Below are 25,193 nucleotides of genomic sequence, written 5' to 3'. Positions count from 1 at the left end.
CTGATCTGGGCCGCATGACAAATCTTATACTAATTATTTTAAAATCTAGTATACAATATATAGGAAGATGTGAAAAAAGATTAATATAAACAAGGTAACTTAAAATAATAATTCATGCATAAATAAATAAGAAAAAAAAAAGCATGTATACAGCTAGCACAGAAGCACATATGCAACAAGAACAGATCACGGCTGCAAGCGAACCCCTAAATCATTGCAAACTTGCATAAGCTTGCTAACTGACAACGTTAACAACACCATTTAGTTTTCGAAATAAAATAAAAATTAGAATATAAGAATACACGTTAGTTTAAGTACGACATAGGTAAATCGCGCGTATTAAGCAAAGTTGTTTCAAAAGACTTTGAAGAATCCAATATTGAGAATCACTTTGATTCTTGCAAACAACTCTGAGCGGGTTAAACAGCTCATACTTGGGTTCACATTGACTAAGCATAATAAAAATAAAACGCCTATAGAAGCCGTTGTCTATATAAAATCTTATCTCACCAAGTAATGTAGGCGAGTCAATAGTACCATTTATTACTTTGATTAAGAAGAAAACGTCAAGAATAAATCTTCGTTTCTCAAGTGACGGTAAGGATAACAGAAGCAACCTATTTTCATGAGGATTAGGGGAGGCAATCAGGTCCTAACTAATTCCTAAAGGCAAACAGCAACTTGATTGAACAGATTCAATTGAGTCTACGTAGCATCGTTAAGAAGGAGACCGCACAACACAGACATACTCAAGTATTGGTCTAACCAAAGACATGTACAGCCTTATCATATTGTAGGCACCATCAAGCTCCAAGACCACCTATTTACAAAACCAAGCGCGGACGTGGCTTTGCTTAACGAGAGCTCAGTATGCAAGTTAAAACGTAACCTTTGGTCAAATAGAATGCCTAACGCTGTGAACTAATCGACGTCCTCCAACTTGTGTAAATCAATGAAATACTGAGTAATGGATGACTTCCTTCTTGAGAAAGAAAGCTTCTTACATTTATTTACATTTAATGTCATAAAATTCAACGGGCACCATGCAATCAAATTATTTAAGTCAATTTGAAGCTAATGTGATTGTTTTTCTATGGAAGAAGGAGAAAACAGTTTCACATCATCAGCATACATTAAGATCTGGCTGGATTTTATCACCGTGGGCAGGTCATTAATATACAAATTAAATAAAATAGGTCCTAAGAGGTTGCCTCGAGGTACGCCAGACGTCACAGGGGATTCATCCGAGATGATGAAGTTAAAAAAAACCCTGAATGAACTAAAAGGAAAGGGAAGTCAGAGACTTGGAGTTTGAAGATCAGTAAGTTAGAGGACTCATAGCCATTGAAAGGAACATGCGAGGGATTTATGGAGACTTTGCTTTTAGAATTAACAAACTTAAAAAAGTATTTAAAATTAGCAAACAGCGAAGATCTTATAAACGGAAGGTGTCTGCAATAATATTGGTGGTGGTTGAGGATCTATGGCTTGCATCTGAATACGCGAAATAGCCGAGCCATTTTTCGAAAATTCTTTAAAAAGCTTGTTTTTCCTATTCTTGTAATATTTAATTGTCTTATTAAACCACGGGGGGCACCTGCTTCGAGGTCGGGACTGCTTGATCGGAACGGATGCAGAAGTAGCTATATTGTATTATATATTGTGTACTGCCTGTTTCTTATATATGGAAATATCCGAATTTTGGGGAATATAGGAGCAGGTTACATATAACTATTTATTAGGAAATTTCGCTCGAATGGCGATAAATTCAACGTCAGGAGTAGTGGTAAATTCAATTGAATAGGAAGGAACTTCGGCCGATCATTTCTGACAACCTGGAACGAATTATGGAAAAGTTACGACGAATGTAGATGAGGCTTTAACCAAGTTTTAGTGAAGGCCAAACAGGAAAACTCCGTGCTCTCTGAATATGGGAAAGAAGAACGATTTCTTGAATTTAGGCCCCTAACATTTTGATAAATAAAGTCTAATGAGCATGAAAAAACATGTAGTTTTTTAGGGAGAGAGGGCTACTGCAATAGTATTACGGGGTCGATCTCGAGGGATAAATTCGTTAATTAAGGATTCAACTGGCCACAATTGTTTATTTAACAAAATTTCCATATTTTCAGTCGGAACTAGCACTTTAAAAGACGAGATTGCTGTATGGGACTTTCGCCACCAGATAACTTTTTATGTTATCCACTGATGTATCAAGTGCCAGTCTGGACACAAATATTGCCTTTCTGGGAGGAACTGCCGTCAAGCAAATGTCATCTCTGCCCTGAAGAGTTTTGAGTTGGGGAAAATATAGAGGGGGTAACCATATTTGCACTAGCAGCTTGTGCGAGCGGCCCAAAATGGTGGCCATCATCACATTCAAGCGGCCAGGAGAAGCAGTAGACGCCATTGGGAGCAGATACCCAGCAAACTTTCCATGGCAAAAACGTTCGCAGGGCCAGCACGGGACAACGGTTCATTCCCGGACCTGCACGAACAAAAAACTGAAAGATTCCATGACACAAAAAGTGCCACGAAATTAAACCAAAATTCTCACTTACATTGACACTGTAAACACAGACCGAAAGCAGAACAAACTGCACACAGATTAACAGAAAAAAGATAGACCAAGAGTTACCAAGAGTTGATTGCACAAAACTAAATTGAATTTCACGTAAAAGATTAATATATTTCATATGAATTAAATTGCACACTTTATTATTTTAAAGATATTTATACTTTAGACTCGAAAAAAGGTAAGAGATGCACTAAGAAATTGACATATTTCTTGCAAAGAATTAAAACGCGACTATTACGCGCGCGCAGAGTTGCCAAACTTTGATCTTCTTCACAAATGTGAAATACAATGTACTTGCACATTTTCAGGTAACGTAAGTAGATTGGAAGCGTCCCTCTCTTCTTTATAATATGATTACACGAAATATTCTGCCTAAAATTTATACATAAGATCAATATTATATAATTATTTAATAGCAATATTTTACTCGCTTTTTTTTTGGTGCGTTTAGTAGAACCGATTGGCTTGTCGACAATTAGACCAATATATCCGGCAGAATCATAAGTTTTTATTACTTGTTGACTCCTTCCGTATTATCAATGATAGCGACAGTGTATAATCAGGTGCGGATTGAAAAGGAGGATTGAAAAAATGTATACTTTATAATTCAATGCTAAACACGAATCCCAACGCAAAGCGTGAGTGATTTTGTTTACCTCTGATTGGACAGTTTTGAGAGAGTGTTCCTCATATATTTTGTGTATACATATAGCGAAACTTTAAAATCAAACGTTCCATCATCAGAAGTTCCGTGCTTTCAAAGCCGCTTTTCACTATGTCCTGAATATCAAGAATACATATATATACTACTTGTGCTGTGCTTTGCAGTGACTTTAGAGCTTGGCTTATAACGATAATACCACAAAACATTGCACAAAGCACATTATCAACAACCAAGACTTTGTGTGGAATCGATCAAATGGACCGTAAATGCAAACAGGACGGTATGGATTTGTATGAAATTTGGTATCCGAGGCGATAAGTCAATGAACTTTTTGTTTTACAATAAAGGGTCATTACATTTGTACTATTTATTAAAGAGGTTTGATGTGTTGATGGAAAGCATATACATTTTTGTTCGCAAGACTATGCTCCTTTTTGTTTAAAGGACAATCTCTTATCGCTCTACTTTCTTTTAAGTTTGAGTTTGTGGTTCGTCCAAATTTAAAAATAATAGTGTAAATAAAAGAAATGAAAATAAAGCATTAATAAGATCCTTTAGCTTATTCTTCGACCGCATCCCCGCGCATCAAGTCTTATGAATTTACCTTCATTGCTACCTGGTCTCACAGTTGATCTAAATTTTTTGCAAATCGATCACAATCATTTCAACATTGCAATTGTGTTAGAGTAAGTTAGGATTAAGTAAAGAAAAAGTAGAATAGTTAGCTTAAGCCGAGGGTTAGTCAAGTTAAGTGAGAGTAAAGTGTGTGAGAGAAGAGTTTGTCGCGAAGTGAGCGATGGAGTGGACGTGCGATTTCAACGATGGTGATGCCAGATCTTTAGATTAAGAAAAATGAACTTACCTTGGATATAAAAAAGAAATATTGTCAATGTAAAAGAAGAATGCCTGAAATATAATTTTCTAAGAAAAGAGCTGAGTTACCCCAACACCAGGTTTTGGGCAAAAATAGCTGTCACAATACATATATAAAAAACAATTCATATTTCAATCAATGTTAGACTGTACTTTACAATGTTATTGGCGATCAATGCGCATGGCCAAAAGTTAAGAAAGGGTTTACTTTATCATTGAATATATGTGTAAGTTGATACTTACACATATATATATTTATTTATTTGTTTCTTGGTCCACGTGTCAATTAAAATGAGGTTTGCTATCGGACAACATCGCAACGATAACGTATTCAGGTTTCAATGGATTTCTTCTTGACAACGATAATTTTTTACATTTGCTAAAGTTTACTTTAAAAAAATTTATTGGAGTCTATTTGACCATGCTTGTTTTTTAAAAATCAGATTGATGGTTAGGTAACTTTCTAACCATCGTCCTATTGGCTTTATTGCTTTTAGGGCGCAACTTAAGCGTCACTCTAAGACAATTAGAGGCTGTATGAGACAATCGCACGTGTCATTGCGAAGCTTGGCTATTTTGCTTTTTTTGTGTTGAAAGTAATAAAAATTAAAAGAAACATATATATAAAATATCATAAATGTATATAAAATATCAATATCTCTACATTAATTAAAAGAAGACGGACTAAGTAATTTCTATATGTATGAGTACTTATGTACTAAACAAATCATATATATATGCCATAGACGTAAAATAAATACGACTGTTTGCTGCGCAGACGATGACATTGATATTAGCAATGATGAAGCTAATAATGAAATTGATGACGTAGCGATGAAATATTGCTGTTGTATATTTTAGATATTTGGTAACCTCAAAAATGCAGCGCGAATAATTCCTGATGATCATTTTCCTTCAAATTTATTTTCATTAGTCTCAAAGTTTCAAAGTCTGGCAACTTTGTCGCGCGGTATAGTCGTATATTTTTTGTGTCGGCAATTAAAATTTTAATTTTTTGTTGAATTTCGTGGCTATTCTACCTTATAGTGTGTGATTTTATAATATACTTTGAGAAGAAAGTGAATGAATTCAAAGTAAAAGAAATATTTTTCTTTTACGATTTCATTTGATTCATTTGATTTTTGCAAACAAAAATTTTGAGCTCTGATAAAAATCTCTCTTTTTTTTTTTTTGTTTTCTCTGTTATTTTTTTTACTGTTTGGAGTTTGTGTTGCTAGTGATCTCTCGTTACAGTGTCAACCTAACAGAGAAGTTTTGCACAAATTGGTTGATAAATTTTTATGTTCAGGATTTTTTTTTAGTGATTTGTGTGTCTGTTCTTCATAATCAACAACTGTCTTTTTGACAGGACATGGAGTGTTTATATACACCTTGTCGGGCGAAATCAGGCCCGGATTCTGATAGATTCGTTTCTTGTTGGCTCTGCGAGCGCTTTGGTCATGCAAAGTGTGCCGGTATTCTCGGCCGTGCTGCTGACGCATTCGCTGATCCGACTAAAGGCTTAAGATGGTCATGTCCTGACTGTAGGCAGCGGGACATTGACTTTTATAAACTTTTCACGGAGACCCGTTATGGTTTCTCGGAATTGTGTAGAAATCTCGGCTCCTTGTGGAATAAGTTTGAGCTCATTAAGTCTAGGTTTGATGAGTGTCGCTTTATTGGACACTCATCTTCTACTCGTAGCGTAGCGTGTGGGACGTCACCTCTGGCTTTCTCCAAATCTAATTCGTTGGTACAAGTTACCGCTCCCTCTAACTCTAAAATGAATAGTAATTTTTCCGATATTGCTGAGTCGGTTGGTAGCAAAACATTTACAAACAAACCGGCACTTCCATCGGTTTTAAGCTATGCTGAAGTGGCAAGGGTATCTCCGCCCAGAGCCGCCACTCACTCTAATCAAGTGCCATCGCCTAAAAGTAATGAAGAGAAAAATAAGTCATCCTCTCCTCCTGGCTGTTCGCGTGTGAATGCTGGTCACCAGACTGGGCAAGTCTCACAAGCTGCCGGTAAAAGGGCGATAACCCCATCTATATTTTCCCCAACTCGAAACTCTCCTACTGTGAACCCCCCTCCTGTTCCAAATAATGACATTTGCTTGACGGCAGTTCCTCCCAGAAAAGCAATATTTGTGTCAAGACTGGCACCTGAAACATCGGTGGATAACATAAAAGGTTATCTGGCGACGAAAGTCCCATCAGTCAACTTAAAGCGTGTTAGCATCTTCAAAATGGCTCCTTCTCAAGCTAGGGCAATCTCCTCTTTTAAAATATTAGTTCCGACTGAAAACAGTGATATGTTGTTAAACAAATCACTGTGGTCAGTAGGATCCTTAATTAAGGAATTTATCCCTCGAGATCGTCCCCGTAATACCAAGGCAATAGTCTTGTCGCCTTCAAAAAACTAATTGTTTCTTCAGGCCCACTATCTCTCATTTATCAAAATGTTAGGGGCCTAAATTCGAAAATTCGTTCCACTTTTCTAAATTCTGCGAGCACGGAATTTTTCTGTTTGGCCTTTACTGAAACTTGGCTAAAACCCGATCTACATTCGTCGGAACTTTTTCATAATTCTTTCCAAGTGTTTAGAAATGATCGAGTAAATCGCATTGCTGGTGGTGTATTAATTGCCATATCTGCGTCAGTCCCGTCCAATTTAATTGAATTTCCCACTTCTCCTGACGTTGAATTTATCGCTATTCGTGCGAATATGCCTGATAAACATCTATTTATAACCTGCTCCTATATTCCCCCAAATTCTGATATCTCCATTTACAGGAAACACGCTGCCCTCATTTGTGAAGTGGCCAAGCGGTCTAGACCCACCGATTTGGTCGTTGCATTGGGTGACTTCCATTTGCCTCAAGTCACTTGGTGTAACACTGATAATTCTGGCTATTTGGTTCCTACTTCAACGGCTGTTGTGTTATTTAGTGAATTGTTTGATCATAATTTGGGTCAATATAATCGTACCCCTAATTGTAATGGTAGACTGCTTGATCTCTGTTTTGCCAATTTTCCCGAGATTTACGTAAATCGTTGTCCACCTTTTAGTTTACCTGAGGATCCTTATCATCCATCAATATGCATTTCCTTTCATCATATTAATGATGGTTTGTTGAAATGCCTTAATGTGCCAAATCAAACTTTTTTAAATAATTATTATGATTTTCATAAAATCAATATTGTATTACTAAAACATCGTCTTTCACATCTGACGCTTAATTTCTCAACCGGTAGTATTGAAAGCTTATTGCCATCGTTCTACAATACATTAAATCTAGCTAATGCTGCATCTGTTAAATCCTCTCTGTTTGCTAATCCTAAATTCTTCTTTAAATTTGTTAACTCTAAAAGAAAAATTTCCACATATCCCTCTCATGTTTCTTTTAATGGCTCTGGTCCCTCGGATGATTTTGAAATCTCAAATCTATTTGTTGAGTATTTCCGACGTAACTTTTCGATTGCTAATTTCGATTTATCAGCAAACTACCCATATCCTATAACTAACTCGGTTTCAATACCTAACTTGGTTATTTCGGAAGATGATGTTTTCAAAGGGTTGAGTTCTCTAAAATACAGTTGTTCGCCTGGACCTGATGGAATTCCATCATGTGCACTTAAATCTTGCGCTGTCGAGTTGTGTGGTGTGATCTCAAAGATTTTTAACATGTCCTTGTATTCAGGTGTTTTCCCTTCATGTTGGAAGAGTAGTTTCCTTATTTCTGTCCACAAGAGTGGAAGTAGACAATTTGTTGAGAACTACAGAGGCATAGCCAAGTTGAGTGTCTTGCCCAAGTTGTTCGAGCGTATTGTGACTCAGCATTTGGCCTTTGCCATTAATTCGTATATTTCTCCGCACCAGCACGGCTTTCGGAAAGGGCGATCTACAGTCACCAACTTGTTAGAGTTTACCTGTCATGTTTTCAAGGCTTTTTCTAGTGGCTCTCGCACAGATGTTATTTACACTGATTTAAGCAAAGCATTTGATATGGTTAACCATAGACTACTTATCTTTAAACTCCAAGCCTCTGGTTTCCCACCCTACTTAGTGAAATGGATAAGCTCTTATCTGCACAATAGATCCTTCAGGGTTTTGTTTAACTCCATCACCTCGGATGAATTCCCCGTTACGTCTGGCGTACTTCAAGGAATTCACTTAGGTCCCATTTTATTTAGTTTATACATTAACGATCTCCCATCGGTGGTTAATTCCAGCCAGATCTTAATGTATGCTGATGATGTGAAACTGTTTTCTTCCTTCTCTGTTGAATCGCAATCACATCAGCTTCAAGGTGATTTGGATAATTTTGTTGCATGGTGCTCTTTGAATCTCCTGAAACTAAATCTGAGTAAATGTAAGAAGCTTTCATTCTCAAGAAGAAAGTCATTCATTACTCAGTATTTTATTGATGCGCATAAGTTGGAGGACGTCGATTCGATTACAGATTTAGGCGTCCTATTTGACCATAGGTTACGTTTTAACTTGCATATTGAGCTTCCGATTAGCAAAGCTAGGTCCGCGCTTGGTTTTATAAAAAGGTGGTCCAAAGAGCTTGATGATCCCTACATTACGAAAAGGCTGTACATGTGTTTGGTTAGACCCATACTCGAGTATGTCTCAGTTGTGTGGTCTCCTTCGTGTAGGTGCTACGTAGATTCAATTGAATCTGTTCAAAAGCAATTCTTGCTGTTTGCCCTTAGAAATTTGGGTTGGGATCCGATTGTCTCTCTTCCTCCGCATGAATATAGGTTGCTTCTATTGTCCCTACCGTCTCTTGAGAAACGTAGATTTGTTCTTGGCGTTTCCTTTCTAATTAAAGTAATAAATGATGCTATTGACTCGCCTTCATTACTTAGTGAAATAAGCTTTAATGTCCCTAACCGCTTCACTAGGCATTTTATCTTGGTTAAGCTTAATCAGTGCAAATTTAATTATGAGCTGTTCAATCCGCTCAGAGTCGTTTGCAAGAACCTAAACGACGTCTACCACTTATTCTCGTTATCGGACTCTTTAAAGTCCATTAAAGCAACATTGCTTAATACGCGCGATTTACCTATGTCGTATTTAAACTAGGTTTTATCCTTAAAAAGTCGTTACGTTTCGAAAGTGAATTATTGTCAATTTATTATCGGTTGCCAGGCTTATGCATGTTTGCGATGGCTTAGGGGTTCATTTGCAATTTGGTCCTGTACCGGTTGTAAGTGTGCTCCTATGCTGATAGTGTACATGCTTTTTTTTCTTTTTGCTTTTCTTTTTTTTTCTTCTTATTTGTTTTATTATGCTTTTACTCAACTTTATTGTTAATTAATATTAGTTTTGCATTAAGAGCCTATTGAACTCGACTGTTATTTGTTTAGTTGAGTTTCTTGTATAAGTGGAATAAAATAAATAAATAAATTACACTTTTCTATAATAAGGGGTTCCTCCTTTTTCGTACACTTAAGAGATCATTGGAAATGGCGGCTATGCCAACAACTCGAATGATTCACTCTTCATTCACTCTAATTTTGCTATGCCACTTTCAAAAGTCGTTTTCTATCTCGATGGTTAAAATGGTATCGCAAGGTATTAATGAAGCGCTTGTTGCTGCTTATAGGTTATTTGCACTTTTCTTTTAATTACATTTCTCTACTTCCATCCATCTATAAACATATTCATCTATATTTACGTATGTATCTAATTGTATACATAATAATTAATCACACATTTTTACATATTTATTTTGATATTTCAATTTTTCGTCGCTATACACATGAAAAATTCGCCTATTATATTCTTATTTTTACAAAAATTTTGTTTAGACTGACAAACACGTTTTCTGCTTAAAAAAATAGAGCAAGTTTGTTGTTCTTGAGAAGCACTATGCTCAACTCAGGCCGTTATTCGCATTAATATCAATCGCCTGAATCATGCAAATACCCTTATCCAATAAAAGAATTTTGTTAACCATTTTTTTCAGAATTTTTGTAAAAAAAAAAAAAACAACAATTTCACTAATCTTTATAAGTTTTTCCATATATCCCGACACTGACTACCTTTATTTTTTCTTTTTTTTACGTAATGCTTAGCTTGCGCTATGCACGATGGTTTTTTTTAAGTATTAACAATAAAATTCAGGCGATCGAAATTGTTGTATGATTTTCTACTTTTCATAACTTAATGATCCTGACTTCCATTTTATAACACTGAAAAATCAATTCTGTATTGTTCATAACGTGGCGCTGTTGTTTTCCTTCTATTTACAGCGTGGCGATCCTTCTAATCACACCAATCATATTTAAAACATAACAGAATACCACATATAAATCAGCACAAAGTTAAGAATAGATGAAGGTATACCATCAGGAATAGATGAATTACTGTACTGTGTTGATTTAGCCTCTGAAAACTATCATCTTCCAAGATAGTAATATGCGAGATCACAATAAAGTCTGTAATTTGATGAGGGTAGATAGCTGTAGGGTCATAACAATCAAGTAAGGGGTTGAACTGGAAGAATTTCGCAAAGAAATTCGCAATGTCAGGACCGTCAGAAGTATAAATACCATTAGAAGTAATGGACGAAGGAAACGAGGCATAATCCTGTTGAGATGCATTAAAATTTGGTGTTATCTAAGAGGTAAACGCAATACCGTTAACGGAGAAGTTGAGGGTCGGATGAAAAGGGTCCTCCTGTATAACACAGGGCTCACTGCAGTTAACACGTACTTCAAATACGTTGGAAAATATTAAGTCCAGCACTCTGGTATTGCAATTAGGAATACAGTTATATTAGTGCAGGCCAAAGAGCCAGATAGTCCATTGGTGAATCTGATTCATCTTCCAGATGATGACATCAGTTCCATACATTACGTTTAAACTCCACGATACCTGAGGTAAATTGAAAACAACCAGCACTATAACAACTTCAGTGATGCTTCAACGCCTTCACGAATGCACGACAACCATATGTCTCCGAATTCCAGGAAATGTACGAACAAGTTACAAAAATTTTTATTTCACCCATAATTATGCAAGCTGCAATGAATTATAGATCTTCTGACGCCGGACTTGTGATGGATTGTCTGCTCGCTTAAATTAAGTTATTCAGGAGAGTGTCTTTATGACAAATATTTGATTAAAAAGAGCCCACGATTCCTTTCCAATAACGGATGAGTGTAGATGGATCACACATAATTGAACCGGCACAAAATGACTTATTATCAATGATACTTATAAGGCAATGAACGTCCTTGAATTGGCCGAAAGAGTACCAGTTACATATGAGCTGGGACAGACGGATAGGCGTCCAAACACACTTTGGGTAGTCGGTTCATTATTATACATTGACCTTTGTATATACCGGAAGCATACATATACGTTGATAAATCATCCTGAAATCCAACCTTGGTTATGAATAATATACATATTAAAATATCTGTTAATGGCTTTTTTTTAAATTTGCCTACAGAAAATTATGATAAATCAGTCTGTTACGACGAAGTAAAGAAATAACTAATGCAACGCCATCGCCTTGCTTTAATAACAGATATTTAAAGTTTTTTTTTAAACGTTTTTAATTATAGTTTTTATATATATATATATTTGAAAATTGAAAAAAAAATACAAACATATTAAATAACTTCGTTAAGACATTGAGTTTCACTTTTGTTCTCTTTTAGCTTTATATAATTTCTTAACACTTCATTTAATTCCTACAATTGTATTATTTTGATTTGGTTACATTATTATATTATACACTCGGCAATAGGTACTCTTAAAGTTATCCTTATGTTTCATGTAAATTAAATCAAGCTAATTTTATCACGAATAGCATTCATACGAAATATTTTTTTTAGTTAATTGCTGTTTTGATTTATTTATTTTTAATTTATTGACATTTTTTTACCTATTACGGAGTGCGCATTGTAAGTATAAACTCTGATTATTTAAAAATGATAAAAAATTCGCCGGTTTTATGTGTTTTATAAAAAAGCTAATCACGGTATGATAAACGATTTATAAAAACTATCTAAAATTTTATTAATTTATAGACTAATAGTTATTTAAGCCGCTCTTAATTAACATAATTTATAATATTAATATTATTGTTTTACTTATTATTATAAACATATATACACATATTTAAATAGTTTAATTCGCTTAGATTTATTTTAATCAAATTAATTATAATAATTCAATTAATTTGAAGGAGTATTTGCACCGTAAGACTTAAATGTCATAAAATAGGAAATCTTTTTGAATTCGCGTCAAAAGCGATTTCAAATTCAGAAAGCGTCCTTTTCATGAAGTCAGAAGTTTGAATCGAAGGAAAGTACATACTGAAAGCTTCGTAGAGCAAACGTTTATAACAAAGCAGTATATCTTTAATTTTTTCGCGGATGATGCCCTAAATTTGTCGAATTGAAATACGCAGCAGGCATACTGTAAAGTACGCATATTCTCAATCAGCGTAAATATCAGAATTGAGATAAACATTTCTAAACGCTCATTCGTTGAGTCACAAAATAACATTTCCAGCGATAATCGATCGATGAAGGTTACTGAAATATTAGCAATAAATCGAGTTAACAGTTCGTACAATGTAATAAAAGTATTGCTTGCCAATGTCTAGATCTATAGCGGTGTGGTCAGATGAAACGTACTTTCTCCACAAAATAAGTATATTTGAGTGTAAAAGTTATTTGTTACATTTGAACAATAATATGCTCCGCTTTTTAGTACATTTGCAATAGAAAACGAAAAGTGGAACTATATGACTTTGACTCTATTTAAATAATCTGCGAAAATCCGCCAACTGCACTAATTTATAAACTGAAAGGAAAGGAATCTTTCTAAATGACAAACACAAACTTGTGCAAGCGCGTGCAATTATACAATTATTTACTCTAGACAACGTTTTACGCATTTCTGTAATTTTAGAATAAAGCAAACTTGGATGAATTATGTTGCATTCCTGCTTTCCGACAGGGTATCGCTTGAGGGCATGATAAAATAAATATTTATAACAAGTTTTGATCTCAGATAAGATGGTTAATTACACATACAGATTTCTCATAACTAGCGATTGCTTAATTTGTATAAAACAACAAAATAAATATGTCACGTTTTTCAGGTTTAGAGCTACGAGAGAACTAGCGATACATAAGAAGTAACCATTTAACTATGGCCACAAAAATTCTATAGATCTTACTTTTTGAAAAAGAGTATCCCGTACCTCATCACAGATTGCGGCAATAACACCTAAAAATTTGTAAAAAAAAAGTAAATGCATTAAAAGTTTGAGGATTTTGTTTGGTTCTACTACATATACACCGAAAGAAGCGTACACAATACACATACCAACAGAGGCAATTTCAAGTAACCACTCCCATGAACAAAATGCCATGGCTATCGGCAATTTAAACTAAACGTTACTGTAGGTAGGCTCGTATAACAAACCAACATTATTATTGTTTGTTTTTATAGTTCGTTGCTAACTCATCCGGATCTTTATACAATCTTTTCGTCTAACCTAAATCCTACTAATATGTATTTAGAACTGGAAATTTCGAAACAAATAATAGATTTAAAGACGATCTCAAATGCAAAGGTTGATATGATTCCTAAGGAGTTTTGTACGTTGCCTCCAAGCTGTAAAGATGTACAGATTCATTTATTACATAAAGGCAATACAAGTTTGACGAGTTAAGATTGCTGCAAAGACTTACAAGTATATAAGCATTTCATGGATTTACACTTGGAAGACAACGCGGCTATTGAGGCCGATAGCAATTCTAATACATGCAAAAATATCTTATATAAAACAAATGAATGGTGGGAAGCAGACATTTATATAAGAGGATTCAAAGAACAAGGTTCAAAATGTTTAAATATGTGGTCATAAGAAACTCTTTACTAAATTTAAGATGTTGGCTATTTACAATATCCAGAAATATTTCTAGAAATAGATAAACATGAACCGAAATTTTTTACGATTTGTTTTATTGACGCATGTGCCACACTCGTTCTTCTGCTGCTTTTCCTTTTTGCTTTCATTTACCAATTTCGTTAAACGTTCTTCCCCTCTAAAAATGAGCTTTAGAGAAATTATTGGATTTCGTGGACTTACACGCAATTGTTTAAAGTAGAATAAATGTAGACAAGCAAGAAAATTATATTCTTCTTTAATGTGGGCATGGTGCCTTTTCTCATTATATGTATGGAAAATGCGAGAGAATATTCATCGTTGTTGTATTTGTAGTGGTTAATGAGAAGAAAATTCAATTTAAAAAAGTAAATAGAAACAATTTATACAAAACTTGTGACGATTTTTTATTTACATATATTTAATATTATTTTGTAAAATTTATTTTACGGTTAGTTTTACTACAAGTCCTAAAAAATTAATGGAGTGGACGAACTTGATAACCGATAAGGTGAACTTTTTTGATTGCAACTTGTTAACTTTCGAGTAAGAAAAAACATGAGCTAATTACCAAAATTACAAAGTGGTCTTGCCTGCAAAGCGGAGGAAGAATAAGCGTAACTTAAGCAAAAAATAAATTTTCATCAAAAGTAGAACATACCCATTTGGAAACGAATGGTAGGGCCGTCCCCACCGTTACTATAGGCCAGAACACGCATATTGTAACCTTGTTTAGTATTGTAGTAAAATATGCTTCCAATTTTTTACCTATTGCTACAATTGTGTCTTTGGCCGTGATCACGTTTTGATCACTTTCCCAGACCCGCACTTTATACCCTTCAATGTGCTCTTCGTCCTGAGCTAGTGAAACATAACGCCAAACAACTCGCACAGTTGAAGGGTTAATGCCGTAAATATGAACAGACGAAGGAGGCTTTTGTGGAGCTTTACGGTACGTGCGCTCTATAATTAAAGATTTCCTTTACATTACGGACATATGTCTATTAATTAGCTTTATAATTATCGTTACCTTCGGCTCGTTCGCTTTCTGGTCCCTCTCCAGCCGCGTTATATGCCATCACTTTGACAAAATAATAGGTATCAGGTTTTAAACCTACAATTAAACCCCAATTACGTGTAGTCCGTGATAAGTAATACACCTCATCTTCTTCTTCCTGCATAGTTTTCCAATAGTTTATCTAGATGATATCCGTATCGTTAGTTCAATTTATAATTCTGGATATAAATATTACTTACGCGATGACCTATAAGTTTCCTCTTATATTTTCGCGTGTTAACTCGATCGGCTCCCAAGTAACATTGAAAGCGGTCGAGTTGAAAGCGGAGGTTTCGGTTTTTGAGGAGCTACTAGAGGCATGTTTTCGGCTGAGTATAGAACTACTACTTCACTTTCTGGTCCTTTGCCCACCTTGTTTAAAGCTTGAACTTTAACCTCGTATTCAGTGTAGTAATTATTAAGCGGTATGTTTGCCACAGCCATTCCTATATTGTCTTGACGCTTAATAATTTCTGAAGCCCATTCCAATTTGCCTTTCAGACGCCAAAACACTTTGTAGTATATTCCATGGCTGTGCTGTTCTTGAGGTAGTAAATCCCAGGTAATGGTCAGATCGCCAATCTTACCGCTCCCTCCACCCACATTTTTAGAAGCAATATAGGGCCTGCCATTAAGAAATTGGTAAAGCAATGGTTTACTCTTGATAATAAATCCTACCTGTCTTCGTGTGTGCTATATATAGGAAATGGGGTAGAAGGCGTGCCTATACCCAAATCGTTAACTGCGGCAATACTAAATTCATAGGATGACCACGGAGTTAAATTTGAAATTTCGGCTTGCTGTCTACTTGTGTAACGGCAAGCACATGAAATTGACACATTTACCCATGTACGATTCCAATTAGTGCGGCCTAATATATTATAATAACGTATAGGCCGTCTGTTATTCGCACCATCCATCCATTCTATAAGGGCTTTCGTTTTTCCAATATCTACTACTTGCCATCTAGCATCGTTACATTGTGTGCAGTTAAACGATTATAATCGATGATCTTAAATATAAAACGCGTTTAGTGATTGTTTGTAACGTATATCTATGGGAATGAGTGTTCACCTACAATTTTCTCTAAACCGTCCTGGTTGTTTTGCAGAATCTCACCGTCATGTTTCCATACATTCGCAACTTCTAAAAGTTCATCATAAGTAGCATCGCATTGAAGGTAAATCAACTCATGGACTTGTGTAGTGGCGGTGGCGTCTGCACAAAAAGCATTTCCTCTGCAGTTTATAGTTATAGGAGAAGAAATAAATAGGAAAAGTCTTTCAGCTTCTGCGCAATAGCAGTTTACTGCCAGCTTCATTTTTGTGGCCAAGAGACAAACAAAGATCACATAGATGGGCAGACAGCTAGCCGGACGTACATAAATCGATTTATAATTAGATGCTGATCAGGAATGTATACACTCTCAAGTTTCCCTCTTGCAAACGCATCATTCTATGGTGATGGACGGAAAAATTACAAAAGAGCCTTTCTCTTCGCCTCTCCGTCTGTCCGTTTGTACTTTTGTCCGTCCATCTGCCAGCCCGTCCGTCCAATGTCTGCCCATATAAATTTGTGTTCAAGGTCTAGGTCGTAATAGGCATGGTAAAACTCTACGAACGATTTTGATTTATCTATAAATTCATTGATATTTCGCCAGCGTATATAATCTTTATCAATAAGTTCCTGAACAGATGTCGGTACTCTTGAGAAATTAGAATCCTAAAAAAAAAAAAATTAAAATAAGTACAAATTTTTTCATTTCCACATTTTGTTTCATCTCCCTACCACTGTCAAAAGAAGTATTTAGGATGGCAATGCTTTTCAATTCTGCTATTTTTTTTTTAATAACTATGTGTTTTCATATATTCAATGAAAGCTGATAACGGTTTCTGTAAATTAGCAGAAATTTTGCAGACGTGCATTTCTTTCTCTCTTTCATACAATCGGTCATTTCAATTTTGACCGCGGATAAATAAGATCGTCAAGTAAACACCAAAGAAGTTTTTTTTTAATATTTAAAATTTTTTCAAAAATTAAATCAAGAGGGTTTATTAAAGTCTTAGGAATATACTTAATGGAAGACGTGAAAGACGTGACAAGTCAAAGATATCTGTCATAAATTCACAAAACTAAAAAGCGCATGATTAGATTGCAAAGTGACCTGGTTTGCTGGGCGAAAGTATTCGCACGTATAAATGTCCATTTTAACTGTTATTAATGTAAGTTTTCATATGCCGCATCTACTAAAGACAATTGAGTAATTAAATGAAAACTATCTTTCAGCCATGATAAGATGTAATAAGTAAGAAATGGTCAATCACGCTTTTCTAGTCTGAAACGCAACGCCTTAGCATAACAACTACAACAAGATTAAGTTTTTTTTTTTTTTGTACTTGAAGTGCTTGAAATATAATATATAATGTTGTATATATAAATGTATCAAAAATATAAATTCATCTCCCCTTGTACGTCTCTTGAATAGTTTTATACAATTTTTATAGGCGTGGGATTCGATTTTACCCTATTTTCAAAAATAAAAAGAATATTCTCTTTCCATATATATTCATACAAGTGCTTTACGAATAGCAACAGAAGGTGCCGATCATCTACAGATAACATATAACATGTACCGGGGTCGACAACCCGCCACCAATAGACTCTCCAGAGAGGAATGGGTTGCCCTCGTCAATAGACGGCTTACCAGAAACAGACGGAAATTCAGGGGTTCATCTCTAATTGTATCCCGCCATGAATGGATATCAACGTGATTAGTCTGATCGGACTTGGGCGATTGTTAGGATTCGGCGATCGTAGTCCATTAAATCTACCGAGAATGGAACCACCATTGACAGTGGAACTATAATTGACGACGAGTCGCAAGGTTTGATGATGGAGCGGAGAGATCACAAGCCACATCCCGATAAGGTTTGGGATGTTCTTGCAGCTTTACGACTGATTACTCAAGAGTCTTAAGCTCATTATACGTACGCTTGTATTTTAAAAAAGGATTCACGCTCTTTCTCTCGTTAGAACTTGGAATCTTTCACTAATATATGGAAAAGTTATACGTATACCAATAAAACTTGAGCCATTAAAAATTAAAAAGCAAATTCGTCAAACCAAATGAAAAACCACAAAAGAAACTTATATGCCTACCAATCTTATGAAAAGTTGCAGCGCTAACTATTAAAAACACCAATACTAATGCAACAATCACTCCAGTTGTTTTTTGGTTTGTTATAGTAACTGATTTAAGCTATTAAACATATATGAATAAAAAGTGATTATCGCAACTGCAATCCTTTGGTTTCTTTCACGCTGTGCGCAAGAAAAGGCATGCTAATTTTTAAAACAAAAAGTACATTAAGGCGGGTATACATTATCATAGAAGATATTGAAACAAATTTCCCCCGTTTTTATTTTGGTGTTAGATGGTATTCTTATATGTGCGATCAACATAAGTTATAGAAAAAATATGTATAAAGCAAATTAAGTTTAGAAAAACTTGATAATATCACAACTTGCTTTCTGTTCTAGGCGCTATATTGTAAAATGCTCGTGCAGAGCATGGGTTTCGCTTTATCCTGCCCAACTAGCTTAGCCACATTCCATAAACAAATGAAACAAAACTAATTAAATATGGTCAGATATATAACTATATCTGAGATTTATAACTATATCTCACCACCGACTACGTGTGGTGTCAACTAGGTTTCATTTTCGAGTTTCGACTTTTTTTGCTATATATATGCGCAAAGATGCGAGAAATGTTCTCTCAAAACTGTTAGATTAGACGTAGGTAAAGTAGCTTGCGCATTGCGTTAGTATTTGTTCTTTGGAGCTGTATTTATAGGAAAATATAGCTGCAAATAGAAAATAAAATAAATTTCAAAAAAATTTCCACACACACAATAACAAAAATATGCAGCTCATGTCGCTTTGCTGCAACAAATCCATAAGATGCTAGAGAAGCGACTATACGATTTTTTCTCATTTAGGCAAATGTTAAGAAAGTGAAAAATGTTTTTGAAAACTAAAGTTCTTAAAGAAATTTCTAGTACAAATTGAATACCATATAGAACTCAAGTGCCTCTATATAAAAGTGTTTTGTATAACTTATCCAGAAAATCAAAATAAAAAATCAAATAGTTTCCGGATAAAATGGAATGGTCTGCAAACGAAAAACAAAAGTACCTCAAAGAAAACTTTTTCGTTTTTTTTTTACAAACAGTTGAACCAAAACAAAACATTTCAAATTTGCCTTTTCTTGGCGCCCTTCGGCGGTTTTTTGGTTACAGGTACAAGTAGTGCGTGATAAGAGACAACGTCACCTCCATTTCTTTTGCAATTGACCAACAAGAAACACTGAAGAAATGAAGTTATGCAAAAGGTTTTGTGAAATTCCCTGAAATTTTGCTCAATTGCGCGCCCACACACCCCGCTGATTATTTTTCTTGAACTAGTGAAACGTTCCACGCTGAAAGTTTGTCTTACCCCCAAAGAATTTCTGAGAAGCGACGAATGTTTACTGCTAGGGAATTTCCAGAAATTTTTTCATGGCGCCAACTGACAAAAACTCGAAACACAATATTTGTTGCGTTTGTTTGTATGGTTATCGATTTCCGTATTTCTCCTTCGCAAATAAAATTATTTTTTATATTTATGCCGGCTTACTTCTTTTTACTTTTTCAACGGTATAATAGATAGGACTTTTTGCATTGTAGCATTAAGTACATTGATGCTTGATATAGTTTCTAACGGTGGGATTTCAAGTAGATCATTTTTTAACTGGTCAATGTGGTGATTAGCACATCATATGCTTATAAACAAACAAAATAAGAAACACGAGGAAGAAATACAGACGATTCACTTCAAACAATGTTTACATCATATTTTTAAAATTTTTTGATTTTAAATTTAGATTTATACTATATATTATTTTGTAAGACATGAAAAACAATCAATAATGACAATTTTAAAAATTATTTTTTAAATTCCCTAATTATAATGTATTATGTTGGAGGGTAATTTTCAAATCATACAAGAATCAATTAAAGTAAGAGTCCCAAAATGTAGGCAGTCAATAAATATGAAAATTAGTGGAAAAGTAAATTACAAAATTTAGCCTGTTGGAAGAGAGCTTGGTTAAGGAATATCACGTTTGCTGCTCAATATACGTTGCGCGAATAATGAATTCCTTAAATTACATACGCCATTCTGCTAAAACTGTATATATGTCATATATTTTATAAAGTATTTACTTCTTTTTAATACAACGTGCTTACTTCTGTAATTATAAAAAGATAATCCAGATTTGTAAAACGAAATAGCCATCTATTGCACCGATACAGTAAGGAAGATCCCGGGCGTGGTAAAAACCGTCAATTATTTACTTCCATTCATATATGTTAAAAAGTGCTAAATTTTTCTATGGAGTCCTGCTTGCTTCCTAAATGATTTTCCACAGCTTGGAGATCGATAATGTATGAAGAAGGGCGACTATGCGAGCTAATTATTGGAGAAATCATAATCCATAAGTGAGCATTAACGTGGATTCCTGACACAGCAATACTCACAGCAATGTGGAAAAACTCTTGCATTCAGTGCTGAAGTGAACGATCAGTTGAAACGTTTCTAATAAATTTTATATATCAAGCCACTTACAAGTTTATATAGTAAGTCAGGACCTTGCGGACCGATCGTTGTTGTCTCTTCATAGTTCGCTTGAATAATGTCTTTCATATTTTTACGTTCAAACATTCTCTTTGTTTCGCCTAATTAGTAAAGTCAATTATTATCCATTAGCATTTGAACTCACTTCACATAATTATTCCTTTCACTAATCAAAGAAAGCTCTTGTTTGTTTCAATGCTAACTATTTACCACGAACACGTAGCCAAGGCTTATTTTCAGTAGTCCCCAAGGGTCATTTTGATGAATGCCAATCTTTAATCCTACATTGTGGCAATAACGCTACAGAACCTCTACACAGTTACGAGTTATGGCAACACTCACAGCCGCCATAGCAAAGAAGAATTCGCAAAAACGAAGCGTACGACAAACAATACTTAAATTCCTTTCTTAGTTGAAGTAATTTTTATAGTGAAAGATTTAAAAGAGCGTTGCGTGTGAGCGTTCTGACGTCAAAAATACTTGTGAAATCTGCAAAAAATGCCTATACAACTGGATAAAATATTGAATGATATAGCCCGTGAAAAAGTGTTGCATCCTAACTATCCTGGCGCGACGAAAAAAGAGGTAGATGATGCTTGGTTAAGAGTGGGTAAGAACAACAGTTTGTCTGGTAAGAAAAAAAATTGGCGGTTCGAAATGTGAAATGAATTTAATGTACTAATTGGGTTATTACAGTACATGAGTCGCGTTCCATATTTAAAGTGTTGCAAAAGAAATATGAACAAGAAAAGGGAAAGGAGAACTCTGCATGGAAACTGTATGCAATAATGGATAAAATTCATCAGAAAATTGAGATTAAAACGGAAATGAAGGAAGAGTAAGTTTAATCTCTTCTAGTCAACGTAATATCCACTCACAAAAAGTTTTTCCACAGAGATAACATTCCTTTAGAGGAAGACGAGGAATATGAGATGTTGGAGGTACAAGAAGAGGAGGAGTCTTCTGCTCCACCAGTGACTTCAAATGAATCGGGTTCTGAAATGGAGAATCCTTTGAAATCAAGCAGCTTTGTAACATCGCCAGATAAAGAAGATAAAACTTTAATGAAAAGCGTAAATCGTAATGCAATTGCTTCTACTCAATCTGATCAGATCCACTCTACCAAGCTTTTAAATTCCATGGCTTCTAATGTACCTCGAACAAATTTAACGAACACTTCAAAAGTTTCAGCGTCTACTGCAGCTGCTTTACAAAAAAAAGGCGTAACTATGAAAAAGACTCAATTTACGACAGGTAACCAAGGTCAAACTATTAACAACAGGTCTTTTACTCATGTATCCACTAAATCTGTGCCAGGTAATAATGGTCATTGCAATAATTAAATGCTTGTAGCAATATTTTTATTACTTAGGAAGTCGTTTGTTGGAGGTAGGCAAAACAATCCAGTTACCCGAATCGTTAAAACGTAAATTGTCAGAAGATCAGCCCTCTACACCCCTGAATAAGAAATTAATTCAATTACATCAACAGCAAACTTCACAAACGTCTGATCATGGTTCATTAGGAACAAAGGGTGTTTCCCAATCTTCTCTTATAAATAACCCAAATCAGTTAATTCAAATTAAACAAGAGAGACCGGAATCCATTAATACAAGCGCGCATCAGGATAATATTACTACTGCATCAAGTATTAACGTTATCACTATACCAGCGGCACCCTCATCTAGCAATTTAGTCAATGGAATAATAACTACAACTGGTGGGTCATCCTCGTCTGGTGCACCACCCGTTGCTTCTGCATCTATTAACGGCTTCTCGCCACGTTTGGAAGAAATTGACTTTCGTAGTGATATCATTTTCGACACTGCGAATACTAACGGCAAAGTGACTAACAATTCAGAAATAATAAATTTAGGTAATTTTGAAAATTCATTGCCACCCACTTTCTTTAAGAACCTTTGTAATTCGTCTCGCCATGAAGCGTTGGGTCTTTATGTAGCCAACGTTATGAATCGTTTGCGTCCACGGTCTGCTGCTAAATTGGAATTAGGCATATTGAGAGCTATTATTGACATACAAAGCGAAGAATTTGAGCAGTAGTGCAACATTTGATGGTATTGCTTATATTTAAATATACGTTTTATATTTTAAAAGCACTTTGCTTTTTGTTTCTAACCACTTCATTCGCATTTAAATAATTGTTTTTCATGTACATTTTAATTTAAAAGCCCGATACTGTAGTAAAAGAAATCATTTCTCTATTTTAGACTTTACGAAGTATGTACTTGTTTAGTTTAAGATTGGTTCTTTTCCAATAAAAAGTTACGTTCGGTCTGAACCGAATTTTTTTAATATCTACGCTATTGCTTTTGGAAAGGGCTTGTTGTAATCAAAGGGCAGCATTTAACCACATAAGAAAAATCCCTCACTGAAAGTGAAATTGCGATTATAAATAAGAAAGGGGTAGTCGATGATCTGAACCTAAATTTTTAGTTGTGGTTCATTTAATAGTGTTTTTTGATTGCTTTTTCATTCCTATTAGTCAATTGCCTTTTATTCTGGAAGTATCTGAGAGAAAAGTTTTTTTATTTAATTTTTAGTTGTAAGAATGGATGACAATTAAATACAAGTCATTAAAAATGTACACATTAAGAAAACAATTCACTAAACTTTCGGTGCAGCGGCAATAGACAGGACAAACCACGTATACAACGTTATACAACGTCGTCTGCCGCATACGTCGTTCGTTGACTGTACAATATTGCCTAGTCAAACGCGGACAGTTGCTAAAAAAGAAAAGTAGGGTTTTTGTGTCAAATTAACACACAAACACAGCAGCCGTTTATATATACATATGCATTTATATACATATATATATATACATAGTGCGAGTCAATACATACATACGCATCTAGGTAGTTAGATTAGTTAGTTAGACATTGGGCATCACAAATCAAACAAACCGTTTGTTATTACAAACACTAATACCAGCTGAGCTAAATAGGAATATGTACCCGCAGGATAGCAACGTAGCGGATTGTTGCGAATATTGAAATGATTCGTAAACAACAACAGAGCCCATGGCTCGTAGTTTCAGAATTTTGCACTGGAAACATGAATCGCCATTAAAATCTCCAGTTATTAAAGTTCAAAAAGAGATTCACAGATTCCCTTCTCCATGACTCGAAAAACTATCTTACAGTGCAGTTTAGAGGAGATGTATAAGGCAACTACTCTAGCTCTGGACAGTGGTTGGTCATTTCAAGATAAATTATACCCTGGCAAATTTACAACGGCGTCAGAAACAAAGCCCTTTAGCGAAGTTTCACTTATGGCAAAAATATCAAGGATAATAGCCTCAATAGCTCTTTTAGAAAAACTAATCCTGTGGTAGTTCTAAGGTGCAATATTAAGATTAATATCATACTCGTGGCTCCTCCGAAAATTTGTTTCTGGCAATTGGGCCCAGACCCAGATGGTCATTACAAAAAATCAGTACAACTATGTAAGCAGTGGATTGGATAGATTATTGAAAGAAAATCACCAAATCAGATTAACTTAATTGAATTTATGGAGGTTATAATTCCGAATGTGTTCCAAATTTCACTTAAATGTTATTCCTACGATGTTAAATTCATTACACAAGAAAAACAATTGCAATAGATTTACGAGAAAAGGATGACATATAATAAGAGCGATAAACTAGATGTTGGAGAAGGATTAAAGCTCACTGTGCCAGTTTAAGAACGCGTAAATGTCATACGAATCAACAGCACCATTATTAGTTGTAAGACGTGCTTTGGGCAAATTCTTGACAAAGATCTTGATTTTACCATTCCTCTCCATCTTCTTGAACAAACATTTCAAGTAAAGTGATGCTAGAAGTTCATTGATATAGATTACAGAACCGTTCTCATAACCAACTATCTTTTGTTTCATCTCCGTACCACTGTCAATAGAAGTATTTGGGATGGCAACCCTTTTTTTTCAATTATACTAATGCAATGAAAAAACATAACGGTTTCTGCCAAAGAATAATAAGCATATAAATTCTCAGTAATTTATAAAAATTCCAAACATGTGAGAATAAGCGTATATGTCTGTTTACATTTTTCAATAATTTTGCATGTATTTGTATAAATTTGGTGCCTGTAAAGAATAATAAGCATATAAATTTGGTGCCTTTAGAGAATAAGCGTATAAATGAAACTGAACTTATCTCCAACCACAATGAAGAGAACAATTTCAAATTCCATCCTTATGCTAACTGCCGGAAGAAAGGTATATACCAGATATGTCCTTATATTTGTAACAAACAGAAATGTAATACATCCTCGATTAGCATTAGCACCTGAGATTATCACTTATCTCCAATCAAGATCGCCTTCTAATGAAAAGCACAATTTTTTCCATTCTTATGCTTACTGCCGGAAGAAAGGGGTATACTAGATATGTC

At 34.9% G+C, this 25,193-nt stretch overlaps 1 protein-coding gene, 2 long non-coding RNA genes and 1 pseudogene across 4 annotated transcripts; 2 read left to right on the top strand and 2 right to left on the bottom strand.

The window, feature by feature from the left end:
- Window positions 1-11,808: 11,808 nt before the first annotated feature.
- On the top strand, window positions 11,809-13,893 carry LOC119642511. Its single transcript, XR_005248065.1, has 3 exons — window positions 11,809-12,043; window positions 13,252-13,554; window positions 13,605-13,893. It is a non-coding gene; the product is annotated as an uncharacterized LOC119642511 (long non-coding RNA).
- A 726-nt stretch (window positions 13,894-14,619) lies between these two features.
- Window positions 14,620-16,333, bottom strand: LOC119642481 (annotated as a pseudogene).
- A 3,853-nt stretch (window positions 16,334-20,186) lies between these two features.
- On the bottom strand, window positions 20,187-20,852 carry LOC119642520. The gene is made up of 3 exons (XR_005248072.1): window positions 20,768-20,852; window positions 20,389-20,709; window positions 20,187-20,329 (listed from the first exon to the last, which is right to left on the bottom strand). It is a non-coding gene; the product is annotated as an uncharacterized LOC119642520 (long non-coding RNA).
- A 273-nt stretch (window positions 20,853-21,125) lies between these two features.
- On the top strand, window positions 21,126-22,932 carry LOC119642498. 2 transcript variants are annotated; one of them, XM_038041642.1, is made up of 5 exons: window positions 21,126-21,407; window positions 21,473-21,614; window positions 21,672-22,093; window positions 22,149-22,652; window positions 22,719-22,932. In XM_038041642.1, the coding sequence occupies exons 1-5, from the start codon at window positions 21,275-21,277 to the stop codon at window positions 22,835-22,837; spliced, it is 1,320 nt and encodes a 439-aa protein (XP_037897570.1). In that variant the 5' UTR covers window positions 21,126-21,274; the 3' UTR covers window positions 22,838-22,932. The 2 variants fall into 2 exon arrangements, with proteins under 2 accessions (XP_037897570.1, XP_037897569.1); XM_038041641.1 differs by having other exon boundaries at window positions 22,149-22,932.
- The last annotated feature ends 2,261 nt before the right edge of the window (window positions 22,933-25,193 follow it).

The sequence above is a fragment of the Glossina fuscipes genome, unplaced genomic scaffold, assembly GCF_014805625.2.
Source record: "Glossina fuscipes isolate IAEA_lab_2018 unplaced genomic scaffold, Yale_Gfus_2 224, whole genome shotgun sequence".
Classification (NCBI taxonomy): Eukaryota; Metazoa; Arthropoda; class Insecta; order Diptera; family Glossinidae; genus Glossina; species Glossina fuscipes.
The sequence above is the reverse complement of the archived record's forward strand: the minus strand, read 5'-3'. Positions and strand labels throughout refer to the sequence as shown.